The following is a 23,977-nucleotide window of genomic DNA, read 5'->3' on the forward strand; positions in this document are numbered from 1 at the left end:
TCCCTTGTTAAACACACATGGAAGCAATGAGCGGGTGATGGGCAGAGAGAGATGGGTTTGCGGCCACAGAGAACCCCAAAAGCCTAAACATGCTCGGCCTTTTGTTTTGCAAAATGCACAGGTCAATTGTAATGCCTTTACTGCAGCCGTTTTCCTAAATGGACCGTGTATTATGGGTCATCATTACAGTGTAGAAACAAATAGGTCCTGGGTGATAGCTGACTGTTGGTCAGCCCCTAAGGAGCTGGATGAGGGGTAATAGCAGCATGAAGATGTGCATAATTTATGGTGGGGGAGACGTTGGCTTGATTGTCAGGGTAAATTGCTGTTACCCCCTCTCTAAACAGCCAAAGCTGCAGGAAGTCCCCCGACACACAAGACAAGCACATCCCACCTCTTTATCTGACCGAGTGTAATAGCCCCTCCCTCATAAAGTTTAGTTTTCAATGGTCAGCCCCAAGGGTCAGGGTGCCACTGTGACAGCTTGCTTTGTCCTGTCCCTATAGAGACAAGCATATGACTGGAAGATACAGCCATTAAATTAATTTGACCTGTTGACCTGTTTTGGCTGGTTGAGTACAGATTTATGAAGAAAATTATTCCTGCAGTGTCGCCATCAAAGAGCAGCGCTGCTTTGTGCCATCCTTTTGAAATAAAGCTGCTTTGGGGTTTAAGAAAAACTCAGGCAAACTCACACTGATTCCACAAAGTCAGTCTTCCATATATTTTGCACAGAGCAGTCCCAGAATGTGTCTCATGACAAATTAATGTGTTGGTTCCTTGGAAAAGAATTTGTGTTATTGGACTTTTCTGTCCAAGACACTAACATTAGTACACTGCTTTTTTACATTTAATGGATAAAAAATTGTTTTTAAAAGAAACCGTTTGGGGAACCAGTCCACAAATTACTGAAAATGTACTGCATAAGTTGGAATGGGTTTCAGTTGTCTTATGTGCATAATCCTTGAACCATTCAGTTCAACAAAACTATTTTGTGTGGGATATATTTAGATTTTTTTATATGTTTTCAGGAGTGCCACCTAAACCTACCTAATATCTCCATGCTATTATTTCACCAGGTGCAGTTATATTTTTCCTGTTTGCCTGAGGATAAGATCCCCTACGTGAACAGCCCGGGAGAGAAGTTCAGAATCAAGCAGCTCCTCTATCAACTGCCACCACATGATAATGAGGTGAGAATACTTTGGGTGCATGTGTATAAATGCAAGTATCATCGAATTCCTCTTAGAAAGTCCTCTCCTTATCGCCACAGCTGCAGGAATGTTCTACTCTCCATTTTATTGTATTGAGTAGTTGTATCAGTTGCTGCCCACTAATCCCACAGAGTTAAGGCCTTTCCATGTCCATGCCATCGTGCTAATGTGAGCCCTTGGCATTCACGTTGACATCACACTGGGGGATTTTTGTTCCACAGTCTTGTAGAGATGTAGTGTGGGCACAAAGTGACTTTTGACTTGATGATTTTATGATGTTTGCTGGGAGCCCCCACCAGCAGGATTCCTGTCATAGCAGTGGTTTTTACGAGGGCTGCTCAGCGGGAGAGAGGGACGCTGGTTGAAAGAGGCTTTATGTGATGCCACCACCGCAGTGGCACCACAGTCCGACTTGGCCGTCTCTCTTCCTTTGTTGCCCATCCTCTTGATTTCACTCTAAACACTGGCCTTGTTTGTGTAAACGTCTGCTTTCCCTCTTGTTAAGGCTTTGCGAAACATCAAAAAGGCCTGTTGTAAAATGAGGTTCTCCATCAGGGTTGGGGCTGAGATATGTACGTGGGGGGAGGGGGGTAAACTGGGGTCAAGAGTTGCTTTTGTTCAGCATGCTCTGGTATGCACCATGCCCTCTCTCATACTTACCTAGTTTATAACTTTTATTAGTGGCTGACTGCCTTGCAATGGGATAATCTTCATTGCAGGATGAATCAGTTCCCAACAGAGCAACTCCAGACCAACTTTCCACCACAAGAATTCTGTGGGCAGTTGAAGTCGGATTGGCTTCTAGGTTACCTGTAATCCATAACTTATCCAGATCTCATCACCTCCTTTTCCAGGTTCGCTACTGCCAGTCCCTCAGTGAGGAGGAGAAGAAGGAGCTACATATGTTCAGCATGCAGAGGAAGAAGGAAGCACTGGGAAGGGGCACATTAAAACCCCTGCCCCGCAATCTTCTGAACAGCATTTGTGAACACGTAAGTACCTTGTCTCGCATGTACCACTTACAATATGGACACAACTAGAAGGGGTATGAAGCTGCTTTGACATCAATAATCCTTTGAAATACAAAGTATTTTTCAACAATAGGACTGAATAATGATGTGCTGCCATGTATTTGGCTAATCTGCATCTAGTTTTAAGCAAAAGCTGAAACTGAGATCTCAGTGTAGACATGGCATTTAAAAGATCACTAAATAAGACAGTACAATTGGTAGCCACAAACTAAACTGTCTTTGTCTGCTGGAGTGATTCAGTACAGTATTTCACTTTGTATTTACAATGGTCGTTGAGCAGCCAGAGGGTGTGCATAAACCTTGTCAAAACATAGTCCCACTGATGTAGCTCCCCACAAGACGCACATAATGCTTTAAGATTGTTTTGTCCTTTTGAAGAGCCTATCTAATGCAATGTAATGGTTGGAAAGAAGACAAGCAAGAAAGAAAAACATCTTATTGTTAGGATAACTTGATGGGGCTGACACACACACACACATGTGAAATACATATGTACTCCCATGACAACAGAGTAAAAATACTTGGAATCCATATGATGTTGTAGTTTCTATGGTCAGTCACGTCCGCATATTTTGTATATTGCAGTGTGGTGAAAACATGAACGGTGGGGAAATGGCAGTATTTGCCTCAAGGGCAAGCCAAGGACTGTGCTGGCACCCGGCATGCTTTGCTTGCTCCACATGCAGTGAACTGCTGGTGGATTTGATCTACTTCTACCATGATGGAAAGATCCACTGTGGACGGCACCACGCTGAGCTACTCAAACCACGCTGCTCTGCTTGCGATGAGGTAAAACCACAAGACTGAAATACTTAGAGAAAACATTGTAGCAAAGGAAAAAATGGTCTTAGTTTATTGCCTTTCAAAATTCCTCTAGAATAGCAATAACATTTGTCTCCACTGGCTTGACTAAATCCAAAAGGAATATGAAGACTGCAGTTTGGTCTCATACATTGTACAACTTTGTCCACAGATCATCTTTGCTGATGAGTGCACAGAGGCAGAGGGGCGCCACTGGCACATGAAGCACTTCTCCTGTTTTGAATGTGAGACCATTCTGGGGGGTCAGCGTTACATCATGAAGGATGGCAGGCCACACTGTTGTGGCTGCTTTGAGTCTCTCTATGCAGAGTACTGTGAAGCCTGTGGAGAGCATATTGGTAAGACGATGAATTTCTATTTCATTAAAATAGAGAAATATTGTGCACTTGCTAATCATCAACATTTCTCTTCTTCCAGGTGTTGATCATGCTCAGATGACCTATGACGGGCTCCACTGGCATGCCACTGAGACCTGCTTCAGTTGTGCCCAGTGTAAGAGCTCTTTACTAGGTTGCCCCTTCCTGCCGCACAAGGGTCGTATTTACTGCTCCAAGGCCTGCAGTCTCGGGGAAGATGTGCATGCCTCTGACTCCTCTGACTCCGCCTTCCAGTCAGCACGCTCACGTGAATCACGGCGTAGTGTACGCATGGGAAAGAGTAGCCGCTCTGCTGACCAATGCCGACAGTCGCTCCTCTTCTCACCTTCTGTCAACTATAAGTTTCCTGGCTTAAGTGGAAATGCTGATGACACCCTGACCAACAAGCTTACCCACATGAACCTATCAGATGAGCATTTCTGGAGGGGGCGTGGAGAGGAGACTGAGGCACCAGAGGATCAGGAGGAGGAGGAGTGGGCTGAGCATGAGGACTACATGACTCAGCTGCTGTTAAAGTTTGGGGAGCATGGGGTGTTCCAGCAAGCCAATGACTGTAGACCCACAGATTTCTGGGTTGCTGAAAAGGATACCAAGTCAAAACAGGAGTCCTCAAAAACTGGGAATTGTGGTGGAGGAGAAAGAGGGAGTCTGGCCAGTAAGAAATACCAGGCTGATATGTACTGGGCGCAGTCACAGGATGGGTTAGGGGACTCTGCCTATGGTAGCCATCCAGGCCCAGCAAGCAGCAGAAAACTCCAGGAGTTGGAGTTGGATCATGGGGCTGGAGGCGGTTTCCAGGGAGAGGAGCCACAATGGTACACTGACTCTCTGGAGTGCATCACAGATGAATTCAAAAAGCCAGATCAGAATGTCCGAGACTCCATGGACTCACTCGCTCTCTCCAATATTACTGGTCAGTAGATGCCACAGGATACATCATATCTAAGAAATAAACACTAATGCCTTGAGAATGGTTGGTTTTTGATATGAAGTAAAATTTATGTGCAAGCACTTAATGATTTTTCTCTCTTCTCTACAGGGGCCTCAGTAGATGGTGATAGTAAAGATCGATCATTGGTATTTTCCTTGCAAGGTTTCCATGAACTAGAAACAGAAGACTGTGAGAAAACCAGTAACATGGGAACCCTCAACTCTTCTATGTTACACAGAAGTGCGAATTCCCTTAAGAGTCTTGCATCTGAGCAGGAAGAAGTGGAAGAGAACGTTCCAGAAGAAGAGGAAGTACCCCTTGAAGAGATACCCAAACCTCATGTTCCTGCCCTAAGGAGAGCGCGTTCACAGTCTAGGCCCCAGCAAGTCAAATTCTCTGATGACGTGGTGGACAACGGCCATTACAGTGATCTCCCAGTGCGTCAGCCCCCTATGAGCGAAAGGACTCGCCGGAGAGTGTACCACTTTGAGGAACAGGGCCAGGAACTTAACTCAGGTCGCCATCACCACCACCACAGAAGGCGTCGCAGTCGCAAGTCTCGCTCTGACAATGCTCTTAATCTTCTGCCCAAGGAGAGAGCCCAAATGTGCTACAAGGTGGACCATAGAGGACATGGCCTCGGCCCCAAGGGGCACCCAGCCTTCAATGGTCGCCCTAATCCTGCTGCCATGTCAGACTATGGGCTACAGGGCCCAGCAATGGGAAGGTTCTTGGGGCTGTATGGCGATGACGATGACTGGTGTTCCACATGCTCCTCCTCCTCCTCTGATTCTGAGGAGGAGGGCTTTTTCCTGGGTCAGCCGATTCCTCAGCCCAGGCCCCACAGACACTATTACACAGATGACTTGCCCAGCCCCGTAGCAGGCATGTCATCTCCTCCTTATGGCCAGTGGACTAAGTCCAAAAAGAAAAAAGGCCACAAAGGGAAAAACTGTATCATTTCATAGACTTTCAATACTGTTGTGTACTTTGGGTAATGTTCTGCCACTCACCTCTGCCTCTTATGTTCACTGTTTAAAATACAATAACAGTCTGCTTTCTACTAAATGCTTCACAGCACTCGATTTACTAAGGTGGCTGTATTGGATACAAATCCATATTCTTATTATCCTTAGGAGTACGCTTTTGTAGCATCACATACTGCCCGTAAAGTATTTCAGAGCATATTTATAACACACAATCTAAACTGTGTTTATTTAACAGTCCAGATGTTAATGTATATATTGTAGAATTAAAAAAACAAAATGGCTATTTTTGTACCCTTGACATGCTTTGTACCAAAATGGCATTAACAGTAAAATATTGGGAATTGGTAGAGACCCATTTTTTATGAGGGTGTCAGAAATGTAATGACAAATTGACTGTTACCCAAGCTCTTCAGTTGTGTTTTCTTCCAGGCTTGTGCAGCGCAAACATAAAAGCACTGTGTGTATTAAATTGCTTGGTTGAGCAATGTATTTATGGGTCATTGTATTTTAAGCAAATCATTGTAATCTGTATAAATGTACAAACTGGAATATAAGGCTAAGATAGATAATTGTAATAAAAAATATCTATGTACTGAATGTCAAGATTTGTTTTGATTTTTATCCCATGCACAAGCTATTCTATATACGATGGATATAACGGGTATGCAGTGGAGACATTCTTTTTTCACCTTTTATTTACAAAATGTTAGCGTTTCAACTAAATAATAATATTCACAAGAAGCTTCATTTGAACACAGTGAGACAAAAATGCAAGTTTTATAAAATATCTCTTTTGTATGCAGTAGCACTAAAACACGACATAGAGTTGGATTGATAATACTGGTTTGAGAACCCCTGTTTAAATTTGGTCGGCTGAATTTACAAAGCTGCAAGATATGTAGACAGTGGAAGCAAAATTCACTATGTATTAATGAAGATTGAGAAAACTGTTATGACTTGCTCAGTTTTCATTCTAGTGTTCTAAACTGTAGGATTCAACGACCAATATGACCAACCAACCACCTAGATAGTTCAATGATCAGGCATTTCACTCAAATCAGTGTCATCAAAATGTAATAACATTTGGCTGTAACATGTTTCAGACATTTAAAGGGAATGATTATGATTATTTATTCAAACCAGTCTTGATATGTCTTTCCCAGTTAATCCCTTACAACACCATTTTTGAAGAAGTTGGGACACTATCTCGTTTTGAATTCGAGGCATGTGTTGCAACGCCTCTACTTTTAACAACACTCTGCTTTCCGTTCTTAAACATTCAAATACTGTAAATATTTCTCACTCTAAACTGGGCTGCAGGCAGGCAGAATAGCATAGAAAGGATATACAGATTTTGATTGATCAGATCAAAATCAGGACAGATAAAGTTTCAGTGTGCAATTATGGATGCAGTGATGATACTGTGTGTACTGACTGAATAGTTTTCAGAAGTGTCCCTGAACACATGCAGTGATTTCCACAACAGAAATGTGTCCTGTGCCATTTGAGGGACACAGATCAATATTATTTAATACTGGTTTTATGCCATGCAGCCTTTTACCGGGTGGTGGACACCTCCCCATCTCTACTTCTGGAAAGACTCCACTTCTCTTGGTCATTGCTTTTATACTCATTCAAGTTACTGACCTGTTGCCATGTTATTACCTGTGAGACATTTAGAGTAAAAAAAGTGTTTTACTACCATTAAAAAAATGTTGCAGTCCTTTGCTGACCCTGCCCCAACATTTCTGAAATGAGTTGGGGATTTATTTATGATAAAACAATCAAATTTCTCAACATTTCAACATCATGATTTCTTTGTACCATTTCCGATTTACTTGGATTCAACTATTTGTAAGTCACTGTATTACGTTTTACGTTTTATTTATATCTTATACGGCATCCCAACTTTTATTTGGATAGGGTTGTAATACTTGAGTATATTTCACAAGTGAGAGCGAAAAAGACTTATGAATGATGATGAATTGTGAAATTCTTCAGTCCACCAGCATCATTTTAGACTTGGTCCAAAAGTAAGGTAAATACTCCATATTGTTACATCAGTGTTTTGTGGCATGCGGCCTATGCTGAGGTCTCCGGCTGCTCTAATACCTCGTCCAGCTCGTTCACAAAGTTCCTAAGGGCATCCAGGCAGCGCTTCTTGATCTCCGTCAGGTTATCATCAAGTGGCGCTTGCAGCAGATTATCCAAACTGGGCTCCTTGTCCACCAGCATCTTCACCACTGTGCGAAATGTCTCACAGTCCTGCCTGTAATGCTGAACATGAAACAATCACATCAGGGATGCCAGTGTCCGTCATGATACAATGAGGCATACAGTGTAAAGAAAACACAGCAATTTATAGACTCATTGTTGCTTGTTCACACTTTGCATAATGTGTTTCACTCATTTGGAGTTACGACAGTGAAATCAATCTAAATCACAGCAGCTTGTGTTACATGTTTTGTTACATGTGTAGCACATATGATTTTCACTTCAAATTGAAGGGAAAAAGTTAGAAGATTACAAAATCCTGATATAATTTAAGTTTTCAAAGAAATAAATGCATAAAATATATTGTATCGACATTGGTTTACTGAGAAAAAGTTTCAACTGACCTCATCTCAACCTCTATCTGACAGCTGTTTAAATTCTACAGGCTGACTCTTGTGCAGACGCCTAACTGTGAACTTAATGAACCCGGTTCAGCTAAACTGGTGTATTGCGTGAAACAGGTGTGTGAATGTGAGCCTATTCAAGTGCATGTCCACCCATTACAAAAGGGACGTGAGGTGTCAGAGTATGTCAGCGGTGCTTTGGCATTCTTTCACACCACATTGCAACAAGCTCTCACATCCCTCTCAGATTTTACTGCCGACCCAAAACGGCTGTTAAGCTCTTTATTAGAGTCCCAGGTGCAAGCCCGCAACATCTTTATCACCTGAACAGAAAAGGCTAAATTTCTTCTCTGAAGCTAATGAGAGGTTTAGGGCAAGACCAGCCTGTTAAGGGGTGATATGGGACACCAGAGCCCTGTTGGGTTGAGCTCCGATCACATCTCTTAAATCATTGGGGCACAAAGGATGCTATTCTGTAGGCAAGGGTCAATTATTAAAATATAGATGTCCTCACACAGAGAAATGTGTGTAATAATTCTTTGAAATTATATAAATGCTCTATCTAGTTCATTTTGGTAACTGTTTTTTTGGAACTGTTAAGCTGATCAGACAAAAACAGTCACTACTTGCGTCAGTTATGCTCAAGTGTCTGGAGATGTGGCCTACTTCTTCAAAGTAATGACTTAATCAAATGGTTGCAGCGTCCGTAAAGGTACAATATATCTGTGTCACGCTCCTACCGGATTGCCATTTTAGGAATGTGGGCTGTTTAGGTCTTAGTTGTGGAGCAAAAGTTAGCCGATAGCATCTAATTTACTATTAACTGTCTATTTAATGCAGTAGAACACAAGCCATGAGCTCCGGTATCGTTGAAAAGAAAAATGCTGCCTGTCAACTTAAATCAGTGTCCGTGCTTGAACAGAATGTGAGGTTAACCGGTTAAACAACGATATTCCAAGGTTCTGTCAGTTATGGGGAAATTTCAGACCACAACTGCTGCTTCCTTGCCTAGATACACATTATGTAATGTGAGTCTGGGCTATCCTCTATCTATCAATCTGTATCGTGATCACAGGAGCATTTCTACATTCACTGCACATGACTTAATGAGAATTCCATGAAGGTTTTGAGCGAGAAAAATGTCTACAACATATGATTTACTGGAGTATTTTTCATTACTGGAGGAAAAAGAAAGGGGAAATCCAACTGCAAGTCTCCAAAATGTTTAAAGCCATTTAATTTGCCACAGTCAAAATCTGATAAGGAGCTCAGCTGGGTGGAGTTTGAAAGACAAAGAAAAGGTCAAAGGAACAAAAATAGAACAATGTCTGAAGAAGCCTGGAAAAACAAGGATGGAAACAGTTCTCCACATGTGAACCATTCACTCTGTTTTTAACCAAAAGAAAGGTCCGGCGTTTGAAGGAAATGTCCAAAAAGGGGCAAATGAAGATTGGGGTGAAAACTGTGTGTGTCATACTGGGGCGAGAGTAGGCTATACAAGGTTATGTGAAATAGTAAAATTACAAACAAAGGTTGTTGGGAGAAAATTAGGGGTCTTCATTTTATGCTCGATAATTACAATGGTGTTAACAACCTGCAAAGCCTCTAGCTCCTTCAGTTCTCCTTTTTTTTATTTTCATTCCTCTCTCTCCTCCCGATACTCCCAGACTTAACCAGCTACAGCATGTTCAGATTCTCACCTGACCTAACCCACCTGCTGATCTAAAGAGTATGAATGGTTGCTTCAGCTACAGGGAAATATCTTTACTATGCTATGGTAAAATAACTACTATGATTAAATGTTACAGGAAAATGGGTTATTATCACTGTATCACAACAAGCATTGTACACACACACACACAGAGAGAGAGAGAGAGGGCGAAGGCCAGTCAAGACAACTCTGACAGAAATATCCCAGACTGTGGGAGATGTTTGGACTCCGGCGGATGCTTTAATGTCTGCAGATCATGTCAAGCGAATTTGCGGCCCCGCATAATGATAGTCTTCAGCCCGACCACAAGGAAGTGAGAGACTCACGACACGTGTGGCCAGCTAAGCTCAGGGTCAGCTTCAATCCACAACACAGGTCTCCTTTCTTGTCTCTAAACAGTGTGCGCTGCTCCTTCTCAGGCTATTCTGGATATTTTCTATTAAATAATATCAATTCAACACAATTTCAGGGACGTTTTTCACCACTAATTCCTCTTCATAGAGTAAGCTTTATTTAGAAGAAATACTTGGTTCCAGGTTTTAAAATGTGACGCTAAATGAGACACAAACATGTGGTGTATGTCCCACAAGCCAGAACCCCCCTAATCACCATAGGGCTGATTATGTTTGCCATCTTCCAAAACAAAGCCTTCCTTCACTATACCCAAGCTAAATCCGTTGTTGACCGTGATTACATTTTCACTTCATTATAACCCATGTACACAGTTTTAAACACTAGAAAGCCTCAAAATGAACTGAAACTAAGAGATTTCTCTTGATCTTACTGGAGCATAGGAGACTGTGAGCGTTGATGATCATGTTGTCATGTGATACATATAAACAGCCTCACTCTACATTTATTAATTAGTGGACAACAGTGATTCAATCCGGCCCACTATTTTTGTAAAAACTGCTCCCATGTCATTTGAACAAACAGGAAGGTTACTTTTTGACCTGAGCATGCTCTTTCTGTTGTGAGAAAAGGTTGCAGGGAGGTTCTGCCTAAATTCCCTCCCTGGAGTGGGAGCCGTGAGCTGATCTTTGAGCCTGATACTATGGGGCCACACAGGACGGACTGGAGCCCCAAGAGAAACAGCAACACCAGGGGCCTTGAGGAGGAGACCTTAAAAAGTGGGCTTTTTCCCAAATCGGATGTTTGTGGAGGTCCAATTTGTGAACATACCGACAGGAGTGTGCGCTGGAGTACCGGGTGGGGGTTGTGAGGAGTCTGATTGAGATTATACATACGGCTTTCACATGGACATTTAGTGAGGCTCTGTTCAAATGAGTACTGATGCAGGCAGGGGTCCTGCATAATAAGGGAAGTAGGATAATGACTCGAGGGCTGGTACACATTAGGGGATATTAAAAGAGCCATTTTAATCACTCAAGCTGCAAACCGGACCTCTCAGTGGAGAGGCTAATAGTTGAAATGGATATGTTTCATTTGCGCTGATTGAGATGATGAATGAACTTCTCTGAAAATCACTCCCGGCCACTTATGTTCACTAACTGTGAAACTGAAATATAGATATTTTCGGCATTTCTATGCTGTTGTTATTTTAGATGCTCTGATTTGTTCTGTGTTCAGCGCACAGAATGACAAAGTGACGGCCATTGGTTGCAAAGAGAATGAGGTATCGTAATGAAGGTTTAAAAAACATGCTAGTCGTACGTCTGTAATGAAATTTAGAAATATGTTATGACAAGCGATGTCATACATAGAGATGTTAACTGTCAGAGAAAACGTTTGAGGCTTTGGATTTCATTTATAACCTTGAAACACCCACAGACAGAATGTATTGCAACAAGCTCTTGGCAGAAAAAAAAACAACGACATACGCTAGTGAAACAAATCCATTTCTGACTGAATGAGCCCCATGATGACAGGGAAGTATACACAATATCAATACCTTGTTGAGAAACCCCACCTAGGGAAAGCAACAAGACATTCCATTTCAGGACAAGTTTTTTTTTTACACTAACTTGAACGCAGCAGTTCTTTCAGACCAGTTTAATGAGTCTGTGGATCTGCTCTGGCCACTGCTATCAATACGTGTTTTACAGCGCCTGGGGCAGATGTTACAGTAAAGACGCAGTCGAGGTTTCTCCCTCTCACCACGTCTGTAGACGCAGCTGGAAATGGCAGGGTAGCCATGTGTGCGCTAATGCCAAGAGATGTACCACATTGTGGGTGGGCCGCCTGCATCCTGCAGGGCAATTCCTGCCCTGCTTTAACGGGAACAGATAAGTGGCACTGTAGCGCAAAGTGATGAAGGGGAGGTAAAAGAGCGCAACTCCAAATAGCAGGCCACAAGGGGCGTCACAACCTGAGGTGCTGACGACTTTTCTGCTGACTCATCCTCCTTTTTCTACAGCAAAAAAATGTCTCTCAGATATCATGTGGAGCAAGCCAAGGCACATTTATACGACGTTAACATCAACCCCATGACTTTCAGCCACATCATAAAGCCAATTTAAAAAGGCTGCTCGGTTACATATGACCCACCTTGAGATCAGAGTAAATCCCACAAACGGAGCGTGAAGCCTCCACACAGAAAGGTGAAACTGTTAGGACCCTTAGTTTTGCAGCTACAGTGTCGTAGCTACAGTGTACAGAACTGATATTTGACAAACACAATGAAGTGCTTCAGTATGTTTGATACTTAATAGTGTAGGGCACCACCTTTGACCTGCGCCCATGTTCTGTGTAATCACCCTGACTCAGGGATTTTAAGGGTTTGTCTGGTGTGGTATATAAATGTCAATCATGGATCACTCTCATGTAAGAATGCCAAGGCTGCTATCTCTCATTTCAAGGCTTTTTATAAGTCAGAATATACGTACGATGAACCCAGACACAATATGATGGAAATGGTACTTAAAGATATAAGTTTGTCATGTAAACCAGAAAGATGAACTCTCTTTTTCCATTTTCAAGGAAATGTAGTTTGATGTTTAGTTCAGAAATATTTTCACAAAACATTAAAGATGCATTCATCCTAATCTTCAGATCTAACAAATACAATTAGGGCCCTCATGGTTAAAGTTTATTATATTATGGCCTGAGCAACACAGAATCAAGAGGATTCACAGAAGTTAGATTGTTACATGGAGCAAATCTTATTACCTTCTCAATTTCCAGGGCCTTAGCCTTAATGGCCTCCAACCGGCGAGCCTTGATGTCCTCCGCTGGTGTCAGCTTTGGCTCCATGCTGGCAGCAGCCGCCTCTTCCGACTCCGCTACAGATGCTGAAGTTTTTTCCTGGCGGGCCAAAGGTTAAAGGTTAGAGCTGAGGTCACCGGGTTTAGAAACTGGCTCTGATTTCAAAGTGGTTCAAATAGAGACAGCTCTGCTCTCTTACAGGTGTTGACTGCTTGTTTTCGTGTATGTCTCATCATGCATGAAGCATGTCAACAGTAAACATAAATGAGGGAGTATAAGGAGTATATCTCTTTGATTACAGGATCTTGACAGCCAAGGATCAAAGCTAAGACCCAGTGACGCATTAGTGAGTTATCGCTCCAATTAAAAGTAACAGACCCCAAATGTCCACACTAATCTAAATGATGTAGTCTTAGATTTGAACAGGTTAGATGTGTTTCATCAATGGTTACACAAATATGTACTTCCCTGTTCCATGTTCATGTCCAATCACAAGAAAGAGTTGAAAGAGCAGCAAACTTTGTTTAATTATAATACTATATGAACATATATATTAATAACATACATGTGATATTCCATTACATTACCAGTTGTAATGCTATTTGCAAATACAACACGGTAGACGTCACTGATTTTTATTTTACTCCCTGCAACACATTTCTTGTAAGAGCAGTACTGGTTTAGATCACCATAAAACGCAGGTTTTACCTTTGAAGATCCTGAACTGTGAGGAGACCCCTCCACGGGGCTGCTGGGGGTGCGGCTCGTGACATTTGGCTTATCTGTGCAGAGAACATTGTGTGAGCACAAAAGCAAACAGGAGGATAGTCATACTCAGAAAATTATGGTCAAAATACTTAGTTTAGAAGACTGTAAAAAGGATGATGCACATAATATACAGAGGCGACCACAACATTCTTTAATTTAATTGAACTCAGTATTAAAATAAACCCTGGGGGAGCCTTCTGGTGAGACACTGGTCTGGGACTCATGACACGAATGCTGCATCCCTGGTTCAAGGGATCTTTGTTGCAGTTTATTCTCCTCTTTCTACATTTGTTCAAAGTAGACTGTGGTGTCCCATAAAAGGCCAAATGACATAACATAATATTTATCCTGAAGGATATGATTGCTTTCTCCTGTGAGGCATCATACACATATCTCGCTGAACAATCGTAGAGCTACGGCATTTTGAGGCAGCTGAAACATAGAAATCAGTGTTTTTTTTAATACTCCCTTGTTGGAGCCTCCTACACAATAGTGGCCATGGAGTTCAGCTGAGCCTAAATTAAGATATTGTCCCCTGCTGGCTCCAGTGTGTCTAGTAAAAAACAAACAGGGCAATGCTGTTTGTTATTACTAAGGAAAATTCTCATAATGATTGGAGGGATACAAGGTAAAACATAATTTGAGTTCCTCAGAAGGACCACAGAGTCCCCGGGTGGAGCTTTCCCCACAGAGAGTGTAAAGACATGATGCTCTGATACTTTGTTTAGGCGCTTACAGACAAACAACAGCGTAAAGGCCGTAAATGCACGTGTTAATATTACATTTAACTGAACCATGTCTGAAGGCTCAAGGGTTTACAGCTGTTGGAGCCGTTTCTGCACAAATGAAACTGGGAGCAAACAGCCTGCCAACAGCCAGAAAGGCTCAGTGCAATAACGGAACAGAAATAACTGGACACACATTCATGACGTGGAATTTAAGAACAGAGTAGTTCTCAACTCTAGAATCATAGCAAACTGCTGAATACTGTGTGTGCAACTCTGTTCTTGATAATTATAATAATGTTGTGTGCAGTCCCCCAGTTAGACCAACAGAAGGTTGTGTGTGTAGGTTAGACATTCTCTGATGATCCAATAAGCACTTTGTTTAAAGCACGATGACCCCTGTACTTCTTAAAAGATGATATATAATGGGGGTGTTTCCCTAGGTCACTAGTAGGAAGTCCAACACAGCAGAGCTCAGCTGGGGGCTGAAAGAATATCCTAATGTCATCTGAACGGCTCCTGTAACTTGGGTGGCGAAATAGAGAAACTTGATTAATCCTGTGGAGCGATGATTACTACTGTTATGTCCAGTATACAGCTAACTACCCCCATCCATAAACTACCCTAAAAATGTTGAGCCAAGCAGCTCTGAGCTGCACGTACACAGAGGCGCGGCAGTTAGACAGACATACATTTACAGTCTTCACCCTTTAAGAAGAAAGCCGACTGGATGGTGTTCAGTTCAAAGCTGCCGGTGCTCTGATCAGAACCACCGTGTGCATGACGAGGCATCATCAAACCCCCTTTTTGTGTAGTCTGCTATGTGCCCTAATTAGTATCCCAGATGGAAGTGGAGGTGGGAGGTACAATTGTTTTCTCATAGTTTTATAGCATTTTCAAAGGGTGGTACAAAACAAAGCCTGGCTTTCAACTCAAAATTATGTTAATGAATCTTAGAAAATAAAGGACTGAGTAAAATACAGCCCAGATTAATAATACTGCATATGTCACCTCACTTTAAAACAAGCTTTTTGTAATCCAGCGGTTTCATTAGGTCAGCATTGTTAATTAAAGTTCTGAAGCATATAAAATTCACAAAAGAAAGTTTTTGAAAATGACAGGCCCAAAGTGATTCTGGGGACATTGTTAAGTCAGCTTATTAACTAACCTCACAGTGAAGAAAAGGTCAGGGTCTGAATCCAAAGCCAAACCACCCCAATAAACCAAGAGTATCCCTTTTCCCAGACTCTAAAGGTGTGTGTGGTGTTAGTGTAATTAACATCCTAACATGTTTGAGCAGACCCCGTCCCCTCACATTACACACCACCTCTGAAAACAGATGCCTCGCCTGGAATGGCTTAATTTTAATTATACAAGCGGCTTAGTGGAATGGGAAATCCTTTCTTTTGTTGTCATTACAGAGTGCATATCAGCTGCACAGAAAAACACTGAATTAGCTAAATGTCAATCCACAACTCTCCTGGAGCACTACCATTCTCTACAGGCTTTCAAGTTTTACACGTTGTGGTCAATAACAGCGTGTCAGAAAGTCAAGAGAGGTGCTTTGTTATGTCACACTATCCAGTGGGGCACCAGGTCAGTCGGTCAAGTCCATCACTGCTAGGTCTGTGCGACAGATTTAAAATTAAAGGTGGAAAACGGAGCAGGAGAGTGCATGACGGACTGACCTCCACACTGGCATTGTCAAGAGTGTTAGCAACATATTTTAAAGATAAAACATTAACATCAGATTGAGATGTCATTAGGATTGTGAGGGAAAGTTTATTAGAATTGGAACATATGAACTGAGGTGGCGTCACATTTCCATGGACTGATGATTGCTATCTACACAGCACATAATCAACAGACTACTGAACCGCTGCATTTCCTTTCATTCCTCTTAGCTGATCACAAAAAAGTTGGTAAGTGAAGCTTTTTATTATCAGTTAACTTGAGATCTTTGATATCCATGGAACAATTAACGGAGCAGTATGCAGGATTTAGTGGCATCTAGTGGTTAGGTTGCATATTACATGCCACTGAATACCCCTCCCTCACCCTTACCTTTCCAAACATGGGAGAAACTGTATGGGGGTGTCGCCATTTCAACGTAAAAAAGTAAAAATAAAAGGGCCTCTAGGACCAGAGTTTGGTTTACCTGTTCTTCACTACAGTAGAAACTCATTCTCTGAAATTCCAAACGCTTGTGATTCAATACTTACGCTTTGCCTTTTGCTGCAGGTGGTTGTAGCATTTATCTCTGTCAGGAGAAACGTTCCCTTTGTTGGAGCTTGATGCAGAACGAACAGATACAGGTGACTGGGCATCCCTCCTCACAGGAGAGCGGTCCCGTACAGTTACTGAAGGCTGAGAAGACCTGTAGTCACGGTCCTCTCTACAGAAATCACAAAGAGCGACAATTAAGAATTCTTACTGAATCCTCCCAAAGTATACAGTTCAAAAACCTTTCCGTTCTGCACCTATACACAGCACCTGAAGAATTCATTTTAAAAGTGTGCTTCTTTAAAGGTAGCCTAAGAAAGTCTTGAGGAAGATATTTGAACTTAACAGCCAAATTAGATATAATTTATGTGTTTGAATGTCAACCAGCCTCTGTTCAATTGTCTGTATTAACTAAGAAATCCTTTTCCTCCTTCACTCCAAAAACTAGACAACTGTTTTTACGCTTGCATTGTTAGGAAATAGGAATACTAGAAAACCATATGGATGTGAGGGCACTGACTTGGATTTTCTCTCCTGCACCGACCGTTGGGGAGGACCTGACCCTCGACCTCTGTTGCGGAAATGGAAAGCCTTACCACTCTTCCTGAAAAACAGAGAAAGGTTTGGTCAGGAAATGTCCATGCACTCGATGACAGATAAATAAATCTATAAGAGATGAAGAGGTATGCACATTCAAAACACATATATCTCATCAATAATAGCGGGTTAGAGAGGATAAAGTGCTGGATATTCATGACTGAACACATTTAGATTGGTAGTGGAAACAGAATAAATAGAAGACAAACCCACAAAGGCTTGAATCAGACTCAGTGGGGTGATGTGGCACACTGATCAATTTGTGGAAGGGAGGTATCTTCCACTTTGGAACAAGCAACAGTTGGCTGACAGATGGACCAATTTTGGTTCTCCCTCACTATGATCTGTCTTCAATTGTATGCAGCGCTGCAAGTAAGCCTAAACGTGGAGTTGAATTCAGAAAGCAATGTCACCAAATCTGCTTTCCAACCACGTTGTGGAATTTCGGTGCAAAGGCACCTGGCTGTCCTGACCTCTGTCTGAACTCAGGCCACATCTCATACAAAAAGCAGGTCTAACAAGGCCTCAAACTTTTACGACTCGCAGTCTGTTTGAAGTAGCCAAGACTTGCCTGCCATTTGACAAACACCGAATTTCCATTCATGCAGTACAAAACCAACACCTAAAAGGCTGTAGGTGGAAAACCAGAGTAATTCAAGTATTTATCAGACAGGCATCCGCAAACAAATTACACACATTTAAGGGGTCATGCCTTATTACTCGGACATATTCTTGATACAGCCAATACACTAATGTTAGACTCACTTGCTAGTCTATTAGGTGCACTGGTGAAAACAAATGCATTATAAAATCTTAGCTTCATGGCTGCTACAATGTTTATGTGGAAACAGCTTCAGAAAGGTGGTAATTCAACTTTACAATAATTTTAGAGGATGTAGTTTGCTGTGCTGTTAAACTGAATTGAATTGAGCACTAAAGTGTTTCTGTTTTTTAGTCTAACCCACTGACTAAAATGAGGATGTAAGTGTACCTAATGAATTGGTGCCATGGCACCTTATTAACTAAACAACTTAATAACTATTAGCCCAAGTAATTATCACTTAATAATACAATATATGTAATAACATTTATTTATATTTATCCATTTCCTGCCTTTGATAAATTATCAAAGCATACTGTTCATTAAGAGAGTGACTAATTGCAGTTTTCCTCCCATGTGAGCATGAGCCCTGCTCCAGTACTTTCCGCAAGACACAATCCTACTTCCTGCCTTGTGGTCTGGATAAAAGGACGAGGGGATAGGAACTACTTTACTTAAATCAAAACCCTGCATTTATAGTGTCCTGATCAGGGAGCATTATCACATCAGTGCCAAATTTCAGGTCTGTTTTGAAGCAGTACTGATGTATCCATATATATATGATTAGGTTTTTTGGTCCCTGAAATCACCTGACAAGTAATATTGTCTATACGTTCTCTGTACTCACACTTCACGGTAAATGAATTCAATCTACTGGCGAGAGAATCTAAAAACTGAAACAATAGCACATTTAAAATATGTCTAATGAGTGAATTAGAAAATACCAAACAAGACACAAGGCTTATGCTGATCTGAGTATTAGAGATGTGTGAGTGGGTGTTTAACCGCAGAGGGAGTGGTCCAGCTGTTTTTCCTCTCAGGGTGGGGTATGTGTTGGGAGTGTTTGGCTGAGTGAGTAGACACTAGTGCCCTTTGTCCCCTTCTTTAGCCTGCTATGACTCCTGGGAGGGGGGCCTGGGCCCGTAAACTGGTGGTATGTTAAAGTGAAAGAAGAGTGTCTGTTGATGTAGTTGTTATAGCTGCTGGCTTCTGCTGCTCTGTGTACGCTTTCATCAGTGATTTGATTTCAAATAATAATTTAATCATCTTTCTGCCCTTACAGCAACAATTTGCACAGGAGATTTTCTATACTATACAACTGGGTGAATGTGAAAACAGATATTTATTGACCGATTTTACATGTATTTGTTTGTTTTAACTGTTGGTTGCTGTTACAAAATAATATAACATGCAAACATAGCCACAGACTACTACTTCTAAGGCTCATTCAATCTCCATCACAACTACAATATTCACTTAAATTGCGCCCCGGGGACAAATAAAAGTTTTCTGAATCTGAATGAATTTTCCACAGACAGAACTCTGCCTACATCTAGTGGTCAATTTGATGCATTACAAAAGGAAGTCAGTGAAGGCTGGACGAGACAGAAATCATATTAAGAACTTTTGAAATAGAAGAATCAATATATTACCTTGAACCTAACTGGTGTCTCAGATCATCTCTGCTATAAGACTGCTGGGAGTACAGGCTGTCCTGAAAGCAAGAAAAATACAATATTAACAACCTGAACAAGAAGCACAACTTGAGGAAGAAATGTTTTTATTATTGTTGATGACATAGCTGGAAGCTGAAAAAATGTTCATAAGAACCGTGTTAAATGCTCCAAATGATACGTCTATACACCACTGGCTGGCTACTTAGTTGTTAAACAGGTATCACAAAACAAGAGTTTTGCTTATAAGTCATGCACAGCAAGCTTGTCTTACATTTTGTTGAGGTGAGAAATTTCTGCGAAAACTGCCAAAGTTGGGGTCATCATCAAAGTATCGACGATCACTGGGCGGATAACTGCCTTCACCGTGACTTCCTCTCCCGTCCGGGTAATTTCGAGAACCACCGTACCATTCATCCTCAATATATCCTCGGTCAAATTCCACCGGCCGTGGCTTAGGGCTCCTACGTTCAACAATGTTGACAACTCGATGAACTGTCACCTAAAATGTGAAGAAGAAAACTTGAGCCTACAACATACATTGTATTTGAAGGGACATTGGCCTTGACACGTCTGGGGCAATTCCAGCCATATGTTGATCTCTCCTGTCTCTGCTCCCCTGTCGATCAGAGTTTCCTGATCATACTCCTTTGTCTACCCTCCTCGTCTCCTCTCCCCTGCTGATCAGAGCCTTGATCATACTACCTGAGTGTCACTCCTTTGTCCTTTTGTCCTTTTGTTCTGACCATGTCTGAGAGCCACCTCTGCCCCCTACTGAGTTCACCCTCCTGTGTAAAGTTGCCCTCGAATGACAAATATACACCCACTATATGATCTATTCAGGAACTGTCTGCAACCACACCTGGGGACAGGGTATAACTGTTCTCTGGCCCTGCACTCTGAGTCAGTCTCCGGTCTCGGACCCAGTTTGTGTCGGTAGGCTCACCATGACCTGGAACTCCAATAAACTTGCACCATCTCAGCAAACTTGGAACTAGACTAAGGCAAAAACCACATTGCCTTACCTCTCTCGTGTCCTTCGGTAAAAAGTGATCTTCGTACACCTCTCTAATAGTTTTTGGGCCACGTCGATATGCCACTATTAGAAAAGAAAAGAAACTGAGTGTCAGTGTCAGTTAGAGTTCAAAGTACTGGAGTAACTTTTAGTGAGTAACATAACATAACAAAATCGAAGGAGTCCATATTACTCTCATGACGGTTTAATCTAGTTCATTTTATTTGGAGGGTGTATACTAGAATAGGTTTACATGCTAAAAATGTTCATAAACACGGTATGATTATGATTACGCACCACCTGTATTGACCTTCTATCTGAAACGCTCCATTTTAGCTACTGTCTCTTTAAAGACCCCCTTCTGAAAAGCCCAGTCTCCTCTGATTTCTCAGCTGGTCCACCACTGTTGTTTTGCGTGATGTCAAACTAGCCACTAGGCAGCCACCACGCGAATGCCGTTAAATGATGAGGTAGATAACCAAAGGAAAGGCTGGACTGTGAACAGGGGGTTACAGATAATGGTTACAACAGTCAGTCAACAGAATCTAATACGCTGATCATGTCAGTTTGTGTGTAAAACCTCTGTGCGTCGCGATGTACAACATTCATCCTCAATTATTGTGGCCCCCGCTGCCAGACATGGTGAAAATAACCACACGAAAAAAGCCAGAACCCAACCATCAAAAGTGTGGGACTACTTTAAACAGAGACAGAGTAAGTCAAACCCCTAATTAAAATGAAACAGCTAACCACAACACCACAGACTCAACAGAGAGGACACACCAGCTTTTAAACAAAAAGCCAGCAGAGTTGGGATTTGGACTAAAGTGAGTTTTGACTTATTCTTGGTTGGTGTATAATGCCTGGGAGTAATTGTTGCATCCTCAGCTGTTGTGTTTTAAACAAGAACTCAAAAAAGACTCCCTAGAGAAGATACAGTCCATCAACCTTTCTCTACAAGTGGATGTAAGCAGCCTTTTACACATAAATAATACAGGTGAAGTTCCAATTACATTCAGCACAAGCTATAAATCAATCAATCAGCACTATGTATGCTGAAAGTAAAAGGTTGAAATGTGTTTTTTACTCGTAGATTTTATCTTAACATATGTTATTATGGGAAAATGTGGGAACAAATATGTAAATGTTTAATTGTAAAAGTTATGTCTATTAATTAGTGGTAAGTTAACAAAGGGATTAATTTACTTCTCTGAAAATAATCAATAAATTTACCAACTATTCGAAAAAAAAAATTGTCAGTAGATCTGTTGAGAGTAATTCCACTAAGTGTGGACTTTGTGAACTTAACGTAAGTTCCTGGAAAATCACATCCAAAAAAAAAAACATACTATGACAATTGTCCAAACTCGTCTGACAATGACTGGAAAAGGATTGAATAGATATGTTTAGTGGTGTAACATTCCCACAACACTGTGCATTAGAAAGCCTAAATAAGAGCCGGGTATTTTTTAAACAATACTGTGATATGTGGGTGTGTTGTCCTTCTCCTTGGTCAGGAGTGGAATACACTTTCTGTTCTTTGAGACACTAGCTAGGAAAGACAAATCTGGGCAGCTAGTATATCATCCATGTTTTGACTCAAACTGTTAGATTCCCTCGCTTTCTCTCCGGTGAAGTATGAGAAGTTGGAGATAGGAGCCGCAATATTTAAAAGTTCTGACCATGACCGATGCACACTTTCTCAGAGTTTCTCCAACGCTGATGGGAAAGGAAATCAGGCATCACTCAGTGGCCTGTCAGTCAGTAATCCTTCACTCCCATTTTCAAACTGGAGAAAGTTGTAATATTTCTTCTTAAGTATGATGATTTGAATCCTTTTTGAATATGTGTTTAGTAATAGATTATACGCGATTGGTTAGACTTAGACAACAAAGTAATAACTCACGTCATCAGAAGTAAGCATGGGATAGTGGCTGCTGAATCTTTGAGCTGCCCATGTTATGACTAACATGCTGTTGTAACAATAAGACTACAGAGATCTGACCTGGTCTTGAAAAGCTCCCTATTGTGATAAGGACAGAAGAAATAATGAAGGAGGACAAGTGTGCAGCAAAAGAATGAGACTAATCCAACATTTCCAACATTGTCACCAGGCAAAGTAGTGCAATGTTGTATGGGCGCATTTTAATGCACTGAACAAGTGATCCATGCTGGTAACATGCACGGTTGTAAAACATGCAGTTATTTCCACTTACTGTTTAGGGGAATAATTTCGTTTCCTTTTCTGATATGCTCAATGCGTCTCAGCTGACAATGACGAACCTGTAAGAAGGAAAAAGTAAAGTTTTTTTTAATCTCAGCTTGGTCATGTGATAGTGTCCATGTATACAGTGAGTATAAGTGAGAGCAGTGCCATTACACAGCATTGCTGTCAAGAGGTGAATAGGTGACTTTGTGTATACATTATTACAGAGCGTACACTTCTGTTGTTAGTAGAAGATAAAGCTGTATTAGCATTGTTGTTAGCAAAACTAGCTAGTTAACGACACAACAGACGAGAAAGTCATAAGAAACTCACCGAATAACGATTTTAGTACTCCTTACCTCACCGTGTGAATTACATATTCTTCCTTCCGGTAACGTATCACGTATACATACATTCAAATTGCACAGTAGTTCAGACTTTTCTGTGCGTATACTGAAACCAAAACACTACATACTACATAGCTCCATGTTTCCTACGGCCTTCTTCTATTCTCAGTTGGCAACGAGCTTGTAGGCACATTACTGCCCTCTACTGGATTGGGGTTTTGAGTAGTAGACAAACAGACAAAAATAAATAAATGAATAAATAATAAAATTCTTCTTCTTCTTTATCAGTTCATTTTCTTTGGAGTCAGCATACACCTACCACGAACTGGCTATATCTTTATATAGTCTGTAGGTTAATACCTGCTATCAGGGCTATTGCACTTTAAGCCATTTGCACATTCATTCATTCAGTTTCAGAGCAGTTACATGCATCCACCTACGGCTACGGTAGTCTATAAATAAACCACTTACGACCGCCTACAACTGGGGAAATCTTCCGGTAATGATCTTCTTTACTGAAAAATGTATTTCTAAAGAACAGCGTGCGGCCGCCCTCTGGTGGGGACAACAGGATATATCCAAACTTTATGAATGTGCTCCACAATATGTTGCGTGTAAAACACTAAGAACTGAATACAGACTCAAATGGGCCACATAACAGCCAAACTACACACCCATGCTGCACTCATAATCATAGCTTCTCAGTCCTCAATGCTGTGGATAATGGTGACCTGGTGAACTCCTTCAGTTTTCCTATTGATTGCTGTGGTACAGATATGAGCCTGAAGGTGCTCTTACTTTCACATTTTTAAATAGTTTATATTGAATGCAGTGACATTTTTTAATATAAAATAAGAAAAAGTTTCTATTGATTATGCATTCCTCACAGTTTTGAAACACAGTACAATATAGTTACACAATCCTGTACCTTTGTACTTTTATTGATGGTATTTAACTTGAATGT

The 23,977-nt window shown here is 41.4% G+C and overlaps 2 protein-coding genes across 4 annotated transcripts in view; one reads left to right on the plus strand and one right to left on the minus strand.

Annotated features, from left to right (window-relative positions):
* The window catches only part of LOC311495455 (prickle-like protein 1), a 24,292-nt gene extending 18,284 nt beyond the window's left edge, over positions 1–6,008 (plus strand). The window contains exons 3-8 of the mRNA XM_084554895.1: positions 1,080–1,193; positions 2,069–2,206; positions 2,831–3,034; positions 3,219–3,405; positions 3,485–4,357; positions 4,484–6,008. Coding sequence (XP_084411021.1) covers positions 1,080–1,193; positions 2,069–2,206; positions 2,831–3,034; positions 3,219–3,405; positions 3,485–4,357; positions 4,484–5,343 — 2,376 coding nt within the window. The 3' untranslated portion in view covers positions 5,344–6,008. The remainder of the gene's footprint in view (positions 1–1,079; positions 1,194–2,068; positions 2,207–2,830; positions 3,035–3,218; positions 3,406–3,484; positions 4,358–4,483) is intronic.
* On the minus strand, positions 6,005–23,442 carry LOC311495453 (uncharacterized protein). 3 transcript variants are annotated; one of them, XM_084554890.1, is made up of 10 exons: positions 23,026–23,442; positions 22,677–22,743; positions 20,471–20,544; positions 19,720–19,947; positions 19,425–19,486; positions 17,095–17,178; positions 16,574–16,746; positions 13,567–13,640; positions 12,823–12,957; positions 6,005–7,641 (listed from the first exon to the last, which is right to left on the minus strand). In XM_084554890.1, coding segments are annotated over exons 2-10 (1,026 nt in total). In that variant the 5' UTR covers positions 22,678–22,743; positions 23,026–23,442; the 3' UTR covers positions 6,005–7,446. The 3 variants fall into 3 exon arrangements, with proteins under 3 accessions (XP_084411016.1, XP_084411017.1, XP_084411018.1); XM_084554891.1 differs by having other exon boundaries at positions 23,000–23,442; XM_084554892.1 differs by lacking the exon at positions 23,026–23,442 and having other exon boundaries at positions 22,677–22,983.
* Between the last annotated feature and the right edge of the window lie 535 nt (positions 23,443–23,977).

This window comes from Chelon labrosus (assembly GCF_963514085.1).
Source record: "Chelon labrosus genome assembly, chromosome: 11".
Taxonomy (NCBI): domain Eukaryota; kingdom Metazoa; phylum Chordata; class Actinopteri; order Mugiliformes; family Mugilidae; genus Chelon; species Chelon labrosus.